Here is a 14,270-nt window from a genome sequence, read left to right as displayed (position 1 = left end):
TGGCGCAGGCACAGGGCCTGGCTCTGAGCGGTTGTGCGGTGATGAGTCTCCTGTTGGTGCTTCCACACCGTTTGCACCCAGCTGGCCTCTCCTCTGCCGGCTCTCTCTGGTGATGGTGCATCTGTCACCTCTCTTGGCCCGGATGCTGTAGTTCTGTTAACATATCCTAAGTCATTAACAGCCCCTGCTGCACCGAGGCTCATAGTGAACTTGAGATCCAGTCATCTTAGGTCTTCTTCACAGGGATTTCTTGCTTGGATTCTGTAATTTTTACTTGGGCAACTGTGTGAAGATCTAAAATCAGAGTTTTCTGATCCCCTGTTCGGCTTCCTTTGATTGGAGTAGGGATCCTGGCCATCAGCATTTCTCCAAACCCTGATTCCACCACGTCCCGCTGTCATCCTTAGGTGACACTTCCCTCCAAGTGCACATGAGGATGGCTCTGAGATGTGTTGGTGATGGAACTCCTGGGTTGCCCACATGGGTGCCAGCCGTGCACTGGAGCCTGCTCACGCCTGCTGGCAGAGCCCGTGGATAAATTTTGAAGCATTTTGCAGTAGCCCACATAAATGTTCAGGAATCTCACGTTGCCTTTTGATGCTATGTTAGTAGATTGAAGTCAGCCGAGGTGGGAGTATTTACACCACAGAAATGAGCAAATGCAGTCAGTCAGCCTCCCTCCCACAGGCCGGTTGTTCACCACTTACCATCTCCTGCTACCTGGTATGTTTCTGTTTCAAATGACGAGGCCTGAGCCGGAGAGTCCAAGAGCCACCCACCACCTTAGTGTTCACACGGCTCAAACGCGGACACTGTGTTCCAGCTGCTCGGCTTCATTGAGAAAAGTGAAGCCAGCCACTTCTGTATTTACTATTCCAAAGCCAAATACTCCTTTCTAAGTCTTTCCATGAAGGTGCTTTCCTGTTTTTTTTTTTTTAGCTTTGAGACAGAGTCTCACTCTGCCACCTGGGCTGGAGTGCAGTGGTGCGATCACAGCACACCGTGAGCTCAGATTTCTGGGCTCTAGTGATCCTCCCGCCTCGAGCTCCTGACTATCTGGGACCACAGGCGTGGGCCACCAGGCCCAGATGAATTTTTAATTTTTTTGGTAGAGATGGGGTCTCACTCAGGCTTGTCTCAAACTCCTGGTTCAATGCGATCCTCCTGCCTCAGCCTGCCTAAGTGCTGGGATTACAGGTGTGCACCCCTGCACCAGGCCCAGGTGCTTATCTTAAATAGCATCAGAGAACCATACATAACTATCTTTGGCAGAAAGACCTCCATGCTCTCCATGCTCTTGAAATTTTCTTTTTCTTAATGCTCTGGGCAGGAACCTAAATTCAAAGGACACTGTCTTGCTCATTTCCCCTGGTGTCCTTGCTAGTTTCTCTGAATGTCTAAAACTTCCTTGTTGGTGAAATCCTTTCCCCTCCCATTCGAAGCTGTGTGGCACCAAGCACAGTGACGCTGGGCTCTGCACACTACCAACTCCTGTGTTATAATACTCAGAAATGCCAGGCCCTCCCAATGGTCAGGTCATAAAGACAGTGGCATTTACTCAGAGTCACATAAATTATGTCACGAACTAGTACCTTGGAAAGCTGAAGAAAGCCACTGTGCCCCAAATCATCTTGAAAGGCTGCTCCCTGCAGACGCTCTTTCCTCTGCCGTGTTTCATGCCAAGGTGGGGGTCCTTCCCATAACTCCGTGTTTCAGTTCAATGCTAGTCTGCACGTGACTCAGGCTCACACCTTATAAAGGTGAGGGTTGTGGGGTGACCCAGTGGGAGGCCCATGAGTTTGACCAATTCGCTCCTGAACTAAGAAGTTCTGTTTTCAAGGTGTTAGCTTTTCCCTGTGAAACAACAGACACCCTCCGTATGGGAGTTTCCGGCAAAGCCTTCCCTGCTTGCTTTCTTGGCAGACGTTTAACTGAGGGACTCTAGCTGGGCAGCTGGGATACGAAGGTGGGACGCACAAGATCCTTGCGGCCGGAAGTTGCCATTTACAGAAGAGTGGGCAACTGCCTGGGTTATGTTTCAAGCACTGTAGTGGAAGCGTTATCCTGGCAAATTGTCAGTAATCCATCAAGGTTAGCCATTATTAGGCTTACTCTGTAATCACTATTACTATCATTAAGTATGAATGAATTACTGCGAACACACAGAGGAGGGCAAGACCATCCCTCTGCCCTCCCCAGACATGAAGAAACCTGTCACAGTGCAAGTGACCCTCAGGATGAACCAGTTCCGCCTTCCCCTCCCCATGCCTGCCATCCCGTCACTCTAGAAGAAGGGGTAAGGGTGGCTTAGTTCATTTGTGCTGCTGTCACACAATACCACAGACTGGGGGCTTAAGCCACAGACATTTACTTCTCACAGTTTTGGAGGCCGAAAGTCCAAGATCAAGGCTGTGACAGCGTGCAACGTCTGGTGAGGGATCTCCTCCTGGTTTGCAGGCGGCTGCCTCCTTGTGGTGTCCTCACACGATGGGGAGATTGAGAAATCACCTCTCCAATGCCGATTTATTGATTGATTGATTAAGACAGAGTCTTGCTCTGTGTCCCAGGCTGGAGTGCAGTGGCGTGATCTCAGCTCACTGCAACCTCCACCTCCTGGGTTCAAGCAATTCTGCCTCAGCCTCCCAAGCAGCTGGGATTACAGGCACCCACTACCACGCCCAGCTGATTTTTGTATTTTTAGTAGAGAGGGGGTTTCACCACGTTGAGCAAGTTGTTCTGGAACTCCTGACCTCAAGTGACCACCCCCCTCGGCCTCCAGAAGTGCTGGGATGACAGGCGTGAGCCACCGCACCCAGCCCCAGGGCCTCTTTTTATAAGGACATTGATCCCATCGTGGGAGCCCCATCCTCATGACCTCGTCTGAACTTAATTACCTGCTGCAGGCCCCACATCCTAATACTGTCACAGTGGGGATTAGTGCTTCCTCCTGTGCATCTGGGGGACACAAACGCTCAGTCCATAGCAGCATCCCAGCACAGGGCACAGCATGGTGTCGAGCAGTGAAGGAGCCTCAGTCAGGGCTCGAACCCGGGGCCTGGGGGCTGCAGCTTACTTCCAGAGCGGGGAAGACAGACACCATCTCACCAAGATGTAAACAGATTAAAAAAAAAAACACCATAACAAAACCCAAGGCAGGCCTAAGCACATTTCTGCAGTCAATAGTAGATTTTTCCCAACATACTGAGATCAAAAAGGCAAAACCCACCTCTCGACTTCTTTATGTTTCTGGAAAAAGCGTATTTAGGATAATCTTGGTTTCAAGACATAATGGGCTTGCCTGTGAAGCCTGTTTCTATAGTGACTAGTAATAAGCATTGTTGAGACTGGACATTCTGAATTTCATTCACCAGAAGCTTTGTATGGGATGGGCAATTTTTAAGGCTGTATTTTTATCCCTCCAAATAATCGTCATTCCCAACACCTTCCCATACGCTTTGCTTTCAGGTTATCTGTAAAGTTACAAGTTAGAGATAAGTCGAGGTACTTTGGTGTAAGTACATACAATTATACTCAGTGACTCACGGTTACTCCTACGCACTCTGGACTGAGTCACATCAAGAGAGCAGTCAAAAGCGTCCACCACTGTCCTGAAATGGTCCCACAAAGGACTTCCTGTCACTGCATGGCAGGCAACTGGCAGCCCAGCCCCAGGCAAGGCCCAGACAACAGGGACTGTACCAGTGCCTGCCTTCGGTGTATCTGGTGCATGCCATTTGCACCCCAGCAGGATGGGGGGCGCACGTGAGAAGCGGGTTCGCTCACACTGCTGTGCATTTGACCAGGTGCCACTGGGATTGAAGACCGCCTGCAGGATGGAGTCCCTGAAACTATTTCTAAATTGCGTCAAGCGGGCCTGCAGATTTGGGTTCTCACTGGTGACAAACAAGAAACCGCCGTCAACATTGCGTATGCCTGCAAACTTCTGGACCACGACGAGGAGGTCATCACCCTGAACGCCACGTCCCAGGTAGGTGGGTTTCAAGTGGCTCTGCTTCCTTCCCCTGGGGTGGTCCATGTTCATTGTGGTCCCCTTGGCAGAGACTCTCATTCCTGGCAGCTGCTGTGAGAAGGACCTCACCCTCTGCGTTCAGGTTTAGGACGTGCATGTTATTGCCTTGGAAGTGGTGAAGTTTGCTGGAATTCTTAGTACCAAAGGAATGCACATGTGGACTTTATTTATACGAAGTTCAGCCTGCTTTCTCCTGACATACTGTCCAAGTCATCAGAGAACTTTCTCGTGAGGTCCCATGTGCTTCTACAGTGGAGCCAGGACAGTGGTCCATTTAGCACTGAGCACCTCAGGACCATCGCAGGCACTGAGGACTTCCTTATCCAGTCGGATTTGTCTGTTGAAATCCCCAAGGCTGTGGGGAATAGCTGCCTCACATACTGCCCTGGTCTGGGCTCTGAGTCCTCACAGGAGTTCCCACTCAAAACTTCTTGCGCTGGCTTTCAGCCTTCTTGAATGGAGCAGGGAACCGTCTTGTTGTGGCTGATCTGCTCCTCCCCAGTGTGGCCAAGGCCACCACAGCCTCTCTGGGGCCACACTTAAGAGTCCCCCCAGCCCCTCTTAGGTCCACAACTGCACCATCAGCAGACACCAGCCTGCTTTTCAAAGTGCTGTACTATTTCGCTCAGTATCTTTTCCAGCACTGCACATTGACACTGATTTTCTTCTGCTAGCCCCTCTAATGGGTGTGTAATGGTATCTTGTTATGGTTTTAATTTGCATTTCACTAGTGTCTAATGAAGTTGAACATCTTTTCATGTGCTTATTTTCCATTCATATATCCTTTTAGATGAATTGTCTAGTCAAGTATTTTTCCATTTTCTAATTGAGTTGTTTTCTTAAGGTTCAGTTTTGAGAATTCTTTGTGTTTTCTGTATGCAAGTCCTTTGTCAGCTATGTGATTTGCATATATTTCATCCCTGTCTTATTTTTTAATATTGTCTTTCACAGAAGCTTTTAGTTTTGATAAATTGTTATTCTTTTTAGATTTAATTTTATTTTATTATTTTTTTTTTTGGAGATGAGGTCTCACGCTGTTACCCAGGCCGGAGTGCAGTGGCGCCATCGTGACTCACTACAGCCTCAATCTCCTGGGCTCAAGGAATCCTCCTGCCTCAGCATCCTGAGTAGCTAGGACCACAGGCGGGCACAAGCATACCTGGCTAATTTTTTTATTTTTTTAAGAGATGGGAAGAGGGGGTGTCCCCATGTTGCCCAGGCTGTTGTTGAAATCCTGAACTCAAGTGATCATCCTGCCTCGGCTGAGATTACAGGCTTGAGCCACTGTGCCTGGTCTGATTCCTCTTTTTTTTTTTTTTTTTTTTAATTGTATGGATCATGCATGTGGTGTCATGTCTTAGATGTGCCTAATTATGAATATTTTCTCCTATGTTTTATTCTAAAAGCATTACACGTTAACATCTTGTCTATAGATGCAGTCCATTTTGGATCACATTTCATGAAAGGTGTGAGGGTTAGCTTAGACTTCGTCTTTCCACATGTGACTGCCCAGTTCCTCCAGTACCATTTGTTGAAAGCGTCTTTTTTTGGTTGCAAGCGTCTTTGTCAAAAATCAATTAGTTATATTTGTGTGGGTCTGTTTCTAGACTTTCTGTTCTGTTCCATTGATTTGTTTGTCTGTCCCTTCACCAATACCGTGTGTATTGATTCATTGTAGTGGTTTGATTACTGTAGTTTTTTATAAGTCTTAAAAATTGGTAGTGTTATTCCTCCAACTTTATTCCATTTCAAAATTGTTTTGGCTAGTCATCTTGTTTGCCTTCATGTATGAATTTTAAATTAATTTTCCCATACAGAAATTCCTGCTGGAACTTTTATTTGAATTTTGTTAAATTTATGAACCAATTTGGGAAGCATTGATGTTTTTATTATGTTGATCTTCCATTCTGTACAGTTGGTATATCTCTACATTTTTTAAGTCTCCTTTTATTTCTTTTATCAGCATTTTATAGTTTACAGCATACACATCGCATACATGTTTTGTTAGATACATACCCAAGCACCAATGCTCCTCAACTTATGACAGGGTTATGTCCCAGTCAACCCATCATAGGTCAAAAATGTCATAAGTTGAAAATTTATTTAATACCCCCAATAAACCCATCCAAAAGTTGAAAATTTGTAAGTTGAATCATTGTAAATCAGGGACCATCTGTACAATGTTTTTGGAGGTTTTGTAAATAGTATTTTTAAATTTTTATTTTCCATCTGTTTATGGTACAGTTTTCCCTTGGACGCATAGGGATTAGGGATACCAGTTCCTCTGTGTGGTCAAAAATCCACATATAACTTTTGACTCCCCCAGAACTTAACTACTCATAGCCTACTGTTGACCAGAAGCCTTACTGATAACATAAATAGTCAATTACCACCTATTTTGTATATTGTATGTATTATATGCTGTCTTCTTACAATAAAGTAAGCTAGGGAAAAGAAAATGTTAAGAAAATCTTAAGGAAGAGAAAACATATTTGCTATTCATTAAGTAGAAGCGGATCTTCACTGGCTGTTTCCTTGGTCATCTTTATTCTGCCATTGAGCCCATCCAGAGAGTCTTTAAAAATAAAGTCTATATATAGAATTGTTTCAGATTTAGAGAAACACTGTGAGGAGAGTACAGAGTTATTTCTCATATCTGCCATATGTAATTTATTCTGTTCCTCATCTCGCATTAGCCTGGTACATTTATCACATCAAGGAGCAATGCTGATACATTACTACTTTCTAAAGTCCATACATTGCCTTGGTTTTTACCTAGTGTCCTCTTCCTGTTCTGGGGTCCCATCCAGAACACCACATTACATTTATTTAGTCATCATGCCTCCTTACACTCTTCTTGGCGGTGACGCTTCTGGAAACTTTCTTTACTTTTAATCAATTTGACCATTTTGAAGAGCGCTGGCCAGGTATTTTGTAGAAGGCCCCTATATTGGGATTTGTCTGATGTTTTTCTTATCACTGAAGTGGAGCTAAGGGTTTTAGGGAGGACAGCCACAGAGACCAAGTGCCATTTTCATCATATCCTGTCGAGGGTACATGCTGTCAACACCATGCCACTGTTGGGCTTGACCTTGTGATTGTCGGGTCTATTCACTGTGCTCTTTGCCTCTTCCATACTGAATTCTTCTGAAGAAAGTCACTGTGCACAGCTCACAGTTAAGAGTGTGGAGTTACAGTTTTCTTCTTGAGGGCAGAGTATCTACATAGATGATTTAGAATCCAGTGAGCTTTTTATTTCAGTTAATTATTTCTGTCTAAAATTTCTATTTGATTCTCCGAAATATCTTCCTTCTTTTTGGCCAAGACTTTCTTTCTGTTCATTTCCAGCACATTCAGTCTTACTTCTTGGAACATTTGGATAATGGCTGTTTCAGTCTTTGTTGATAATGTCAATATCTGTGTCATCTTGACGTTGGCTTCTGTGGATTGTCTTTTTCCACAGAGTTAAGATTTTCCTGGTTTTGTGTGCTAAGAAGTTTTGGATTGTATCATGGGCATTTTGAATATTATGTTATGACACTGGCCATTTTTAATTTCTACGGAGAATGTGGATTTTGTTAAGCAGGTGATCAACCCTGTGGGGTTTGGGCTGTGAGCTCTGGGTGCTGGTTTCAAAGGCAGATGTGTTTATAAGACTTAGTCTTGCATTTTTGCCCTCCAGAGGTCACCTTGGAACTTGGGTGGCAGTCTGTTGCAGAGTTTGCCTCTCAAAGGCTTTGTTATGGGTGAGGCCAGGAATTCATAAACAACATTATGGGGTCAGTTAGCCAGGCTTCTCCTTTACAATTTTTCCAATGCCTTCTGGTTCCCCAGGAATCCCCTTTTCAGTCTTCTGGCAGGAAAGCTGGAGTGCATCACCCTCTTCTTCCCATATTTCCTGCCTTTCCCCTGTGTCCAGCACCAAGTGGGGGCAGAATAGAAGACAGAGCACCACAGGCTGTGATGGAAAGGAGGATCCAGCTCCCTTGGAGTCTGCGGCAGCAGACGGCTCTGCCACTGCCATTCCTGCACAGCCACGGTAGCAAAATTGCCTGGGACTGGGTTTAAAATAATAGAGGAAAAAGAATAAATAAAACTGCAGACTTCCTCATCTTCTCAGAGCATTGGGAACCTCCTTTTCACTCCTCAAGCCAGAGCCAGAAGGTGTCTCCTGGAGCTCTCTCTGTCCCTGCCCTGGGGCCCACGTCCAGGTTCCCTGGTGCCTTGGGCCAAGCCAGGGGCCACCAGAGTAACAGTGACATACCCACCACCCAGTCAGTGTCCTTCGCACACTTGTCTCCTCTCCCAGTCCCTCAGCTGCTGCTCACTCTCCGAGCTCCACGGTAGTGACCCCATGCGTCCTGCCCGCACGCCGGCTGCAGTCAGTGGGAGCTCGGGATGGAGGAGTCGTCTCCACTGTTGTGCAAGTCCAGGGAGCTTATGTACTTCCTGTGATGGCATCCTGCATTCTCCTGCAGGCCTTCCCCAGTTACTGCCGTATCCCACCCCATGCCTTGGAGGCAAAGCTCTCCCTCTCTTGTCCATCTCCACACTTACGCATATCCCGGCTGGTGATTTGCTGCAGTCATGAGTGTGTGTGCATCAACTCTCTGTTGCCCCTATGGCAGTAACTGTGTCTTTTCAGTCTCCTTTTCTCTAGTCCGGCTTCGTTTTCTGAGTACAAAGGATCCTCAGTAAGCATGTGTTGAACGCAGCTGGATTTCCGTGGTGTGTCTGGTCACTGAGTTAGCAGACTCACCGTCTGCAGAGGATCGGGGGCTGCTCAGGCTCGCCGGAGCGTGTTTGTCCCTGGAGACTGTGGACCCTCCTGTGCCTCCTGCTCCTGCCCCTGGTCCCTAGTGCTGCTACCACCATAGGTGTTCCTCCTCTTTCTGGAATCCAGATCAAGTTTACCTATTAAAAGCCTCCGTAATTGTGCTTTTTTTCTTTTCCTGGCTGAATTGGAGAACTTAAGGAGAATACTGAAAATCCCATTTCTTTACGGGCTAATCATAACAAAGCCTTTTGCAGAGCTCTGTGTCCTGCAGTTGGTCCTTGGTGAGTTAGGTAAGGGCCTCCAAGAACCATCAGGAAGTACATGGAGGGCCCTCAGTCTAACTATCCGGCAATTTTGCAATATACAGTCCAGCCTCCCAAAGTGAAGATGGTCCATTCCAACCTCTGCACTGTATCACAGGCGATCAAGTAAGATCCTAGAGAAACCTAAACCAGTTCAGTCTCTTCTATGGGGAAAGTCATCCTCTCTGGCTGAATTTCCGGAGGGTGGCCTCTGGGCAGGCAGGTACTGCAGCCCAGGGAAAGACGTCAGCTCCAGAGGTGTTGAGCCAGGGCAGGGATGTTTGTGGCATGACTCTGAGGGAACTGCGCTGTCCTCTCACGTCCCTTTCAGGAGGCGTGTGCAGCCCTGCTAGACCAGTGCCTACGCTACGTGCAGTCCAGAGGCCTCCAGAGAGCCCCTGAGAAGACCAAGGGCAAAGTGAGCATGAGGTTCTCCTCTCTCTGCCCACCCTCCATGTCCACTGCCTCTGGCCGCAGTCCCAGCCTCGTGATCGATGGGAGAAGCCTGGCCTACGCTCTCGAGAAAAACCTGGAGGACAAATTCCTCTTTCTTGCCAAGCAGTGCCGCTCCGTCCTCTGCTGCCGGTCGACGCCTCTGCAGAAGAGCATGGTGGTGAAGCTGGTGCGCAGCAAGCTCAAGGCCATGACCCTGGCCATAGGCAAGTATCCCAGCTGGCCGGACGGCCTCCTCCCGGCTCGACCCCGACTTCCTCTACCCTTCCGTGCTGCACCACGAGATGGGCAAACACTTCCTCACCTTTCCTTCTGTCTGTAAAATCACACCCAGCGCGACAGAGCAGGCAGCATCTTCCGAAGGTAAAGCTCACATTGGAAAGCCACAAAAGAGAGGAGCAGAGTTACAGGTTCATGCTGTAAGGTCAGTAATCCAGTGCTGCTTTACGGCAACAAGAGTGCTGCTTTACGGCAACAAGGTGGCACTTACCCTGTTTCTCTGGAGACAGGACACTAGAGACCTGCCTGTCCCAGGCTGTCCTGGCCACAGCAGAAGGCACTGCACACTCAGCCTTACCCAGGCCAACTTAGAAGGAAGGCCCTTTGCAGCTGCTTCTGGTCACCATGAGCCCCTGGGTGTCCAAGGCTTTGTAACACCTAAGGGTCCAGAGGCTTGGTGACCAGAATTCCCACTGCCTCCCGTCAGCTGTGCTGATGGTTCTGGGACAGGCTTCTGAGTAAATAAGTCCATCCTCAGATATGCATCGCTGCTCACCAGTTATTTAATAATATCAGTTATTAAAGGACTGTGTCTCTCATGGTAGTTTTTCCTGACAGACACTGTTGACCTGGAGAGCCCTGTCTGCTCCTCTCCAGGGATGGGATGGTGGCCACTCGCCTCCTTCCAGGCCATCCTCTCTGCCCACTTCTGGGCAGGCAGAGTCTCTAGCACAGGTTCAGGGGCTCAGCAGCACCACCTCCTGGTGAGGGCCAGGAAGGAAGCAGTGGCAGTGACCCCCACATGCCAACAACTGGACCTCCCTGTAAATAGAATCTACTGTAAATAGAATCTCCCTGTAAATAGAAGCCTAGGTGAGAATTGGCTCAGAAATAAAGTACCCTCACCAATCCATCAGCCAGTGTTGGCTGTATTTTCTGCAAAAGGTCTGTGACAGCCACTGCTTGTGGACATGGGGATTGCCACCTGCCTGTTCACAGTGGGCACCTCACCTGGCCAGAGGAGACAGCTGTTGAGCCTGGGTCATGGTGGGAGTGAGGAGAGCAAGCACTGGCCTGAACACAGTTGTCACGGGGACCCTGTCCTACGCACCCTGAGGCCGGTAACCGCTAAGGAGAGTGGGCACAGGGCACGCGCTCAGAAGGCCCAGGGAGCCTAACAGCCACGTCCTGTCCTGAGGCCATCCTTGCCTTCCTGTGCCTGGGGTGGCCCTCAGGTTTCCCTGAGGTGCTGGAAACGGTCTTCAGGCTGACCTGCACCGCCCCCATCCCAGCCTCCTCCTCTGAGCGTCAGTGTCCTCCCTGGGAGCACGAGGACAACGTCAACCCTGAAAGGCCACAGTAAGACATGAATGATGTTTTCCTGGCCTGGCCAGTGCCCAGCTCAGCCACGTAGCCACTGGTATCTGGTATTCCTTTAAGAAGTGGAAGGAAAGCCTTGGCTGATTAAAAAGAAAAGGAAACACAAAATGGAATCTCAAAAGAAAAAGGGAAAGCAATGACCGTAAGAACATTAGCGCATGGCTGGGCACGTGGCTCACACCCATAATCTCAACAGTTTGGGAGGCCAAGGCAGGAAGATCACTCGAGCCCAGGAGTTTGAGACCAGCCTGGGCAACACCAGTGAGACCCCATCTCTACAAAAAATAAAAAAAATTAGCTGGGTGTGGTGGCACCTACCTGCAGTCTTAGCTACTTGAGAGGCTGAGGTGGGAGACTTGCCTGAGCCCAGAAGGTTAAGGCTGCAGTGGACCGTGATCACACCACTACACTCCAGCCTGGACAATAGAGCAAGAGACCCTGTCTCAGAAAAAAAAAAAAATAGCTGGGGTAACATGGTGGGCGAAACCCCATCTCTACTAAAAACACAAAACCTAGCTGGGTATGGTGGCATGCACCTGGAGTCCTAGCTACTCAGGAGGCTGAAGTGGGTGGATCACTTGAGCCCAGGAGGTTGAGGCTGCAGTGAGCCATGATCATGCCACTGCACTCCCACCTAGCCTGGGTGACAGAGTGAGACCCTGTCTCAAAAGAAAAAAGAAAGAAAGAAAGAATGCGTTAAAGCACCAATGTGACCTACTCCTAGTGCCCAGTGGTTTATAATATAGAGTACTGTTGCATACCATATCTCATTTTAAATGGGACATTCTGGGGAAAGCTGTACTGATTTCTATTACTTCAGAGAAGTCCAGTTTGATATATATTGACTGATTGCTTAATATTGGTCTCAACATTATAAAGAACAGGAAAATCACAAGGAAGAGACATCCTGTAGTCACACTATGAGTCACTCTAACTTTGTGTATCTGCACATTTTCTCACTTGTGCAACTTGGGATGGATGCCCTGATTTGGGCTCTTCTGCTGTCCAGTTCCAAGAATGGTGACCGTCACACAGTGATAACGACTTTGTCTCTGCTCTCCTTTCCCCGAAGGTTTCCAGAGCTCTGACCTATGACCTGTGTTCCTAAACATTTTCTATCAAAAAATTGACAGCGTGACGAGAAGTTCTCCTTTATTGCACCCCTAGAGGGCCCCAAAGTGAGCACAATGGCTAATACTGTGGCAATCCATGTGCAAAAAAAAAGAAAAGAGCTCCACAATATGCTGGGCTCAATTTAACCTCCTCCCTTGAGTTTAGAAACTGCCCGGGGAAGCGTGCCTGGGGGTAGCCTTGGCTGCTTGGCTGGTGTGGTTCGGTAACTAATGATGATGAAGATGATGATGGCATCTTTCCTTGTGCCAGGCAGTAGGATGAGGGCTTTACTGGCGTGAGAGTGACACGGCAGAGCGGGTACCGCGTCCCAGGTGGCTCAGCTCTAGCCCGCTTTCTGAAACATCTCCCGGTGTGTCTGGCTTATTCTGAATGCTTAACTCTATTCTCCCAGGGTGGGTGCTCTACTCCTTTTTCCCCCATCTTCCCCAGGACCCTTTCACAGGACTGAGTTCAGGGGGGACCCCCAAGGAAATCTAGCACATTGATTTGATCCTGTGCTGTTTCTAGAATCAAACAATTCTTCCTGCCTTTGCTGTTTCTAGGTGACGGAGCCAATGATGTCAGCATGATCCAGGTGGCAGATGTGGGTGTGGGAATCTCCGGCCAGGAGGGTATGCAGGTACAGAGCAATCAGGCTATTCTGCGGGACCAAGTGGCCCTACTGGCCTCCTGTCCTATCACCCTGTGGGCTGTCCCCACCTTCCTCTGGGCTCTGTTGAACGAGGCTAAAGAGTTTGCCCTCGATACAGCTGATGCTCAGCACAGCTGCTGAGCCAATAGTGGAAGGTCTGGGGAAATACCACTCTTCCTGTTTATGAAGCAGTGTGCAATAAGCATGTCTTCCCATGTCACAAGTCTATTTTTGTGAAATAAGTGGTTCCGAGAGAGGCAAGGTGAGTCATCGCCTTCCGTCTGGCTTTCGATGGCTCAGTCCCAGCAGGCACGTTTTACTGTCCGTGAACACTGAGCAATACCATCTGAAAAAATGCCTTTGCTGTAGGTGGAGCCTGGCGTCACTGTACAGGTGGAATGTAGCCATCCTCACTCACACGGAAGTTCACCTCTGCATCTTGCCTCTGCCGCTGTGTTCACTCTCGGTCTGGGAGTCAGACATTGAGCAAATGACTTCACTAAAAATGTGCTGCTTTTAGATTAAGTATTACAACGGTGCCCAACATTTGGTTAAGTATGAATCACAACTTTTTTGGATTGGTGGAGATTTTAGGGAACAATTTATCCAATGTTCTGAAAACCAAGATGTAGACACCACTTACTCACTGGTTGATTCATTCGCTGATTCAGTGGTTCGATCAGTAATTATCTGTTGGGCACGAACTTCGTGCCAGATCTGTGCAGAGCTCATTAGTAGTTTCAGCTGACGTTCCGCCCTCAGAGGGAGGGTCCTAAGCTAGATGCACCGTAGTTCCATCATGGCTGGTCCTTGACACTTGCCATACTCCCCGCACCGTCCTCTGACTGGAATCTCTGCATTATGTTACTCACACGTTTTTCTTCCTCCAGAAAACTGAAAGTGGTGTTCACGTGTGACTCACCTTTGTGTCTTCACAGTGCCCAGCGTGGCACCTTGCACAAGGGGAAGCTCAAGACACATTTGCTAAATAAATGAACAAAATACAGGGGACCCTTGAACAACACAGGTCTGAACGGTGTGAGTCCACTTATATGGGGACATTTTTCAATAAATATTTGGGAAATTTTTTGGAGATTTGTGACAATTTGAAAAAACTTGCAGATGAACTACATAGCATAAAAATATCGAGAAAATTAAAGAGGGCCAGGTGTGGTGGGTCACGCCTGTAATTTCAGCACTTTGGAAGGACAAGGCGGGAGGATCACTTGAGGCCAGGAGTTTGAGACCAGCGGGGCAATGTGGTGAAACCCCATCTCTACTAACAGTGCAAAAACCTTGGCGTGGTGGCCCATGCTTGTAGTCCCAGCTAGTTAGGGGGCTGAG

General features: G+C 48.1%; 1 protein-coding gene across 1 annotated transcript in view; it reads left to right on the top strand.

The window, feature by feature from the left end:
• The window catches only part of ATP10A (ATPase, class V, type 10A), a 106,124-nt gene that overhangs the window by 80,330 nt on the left and 11,524 nt on the right, over window positions 1-14,270 (top strand). Inside the window, exons 15-17 of the mRNA XM_011981496.1 lie at window positions 3,804-3,988; window positions 9,441-9,768; window positions 12,838-12,914. Coding sequence (XP_011836886.1) covers window positions 3,804-3,988; window positions 9,441-9,768; window positions 12,838-12,914 — 590 coding nt within the window. The remainder of the gene's footprint in view (window positions 1-3,803; window positions 3,989-9,440; window positions 9,769-12,837; window positions 12,915-14,270) is intronic.

The sequence above is a fragment of the Mandrillus leucophaeus genome, unplaced genomic scaffold (genome assembly GCF_000951045.1).
Source record: "Mandrillus leucophaeus isolate KB7577 unplaced genomic scaffold, Mleu.le_1.0 Scaffold227, whole genome shotgun sequence".
NCBI classification, from domain to species: Eukaryota; Metazoa; Chordata; class Mammalia; order Primates; family Cercopithecidae; genus Mandrillus; species Mandrillus leucophaeus.
This window is presented reverse-complemented; position numbering and strand designations above follow the sequence as displayed.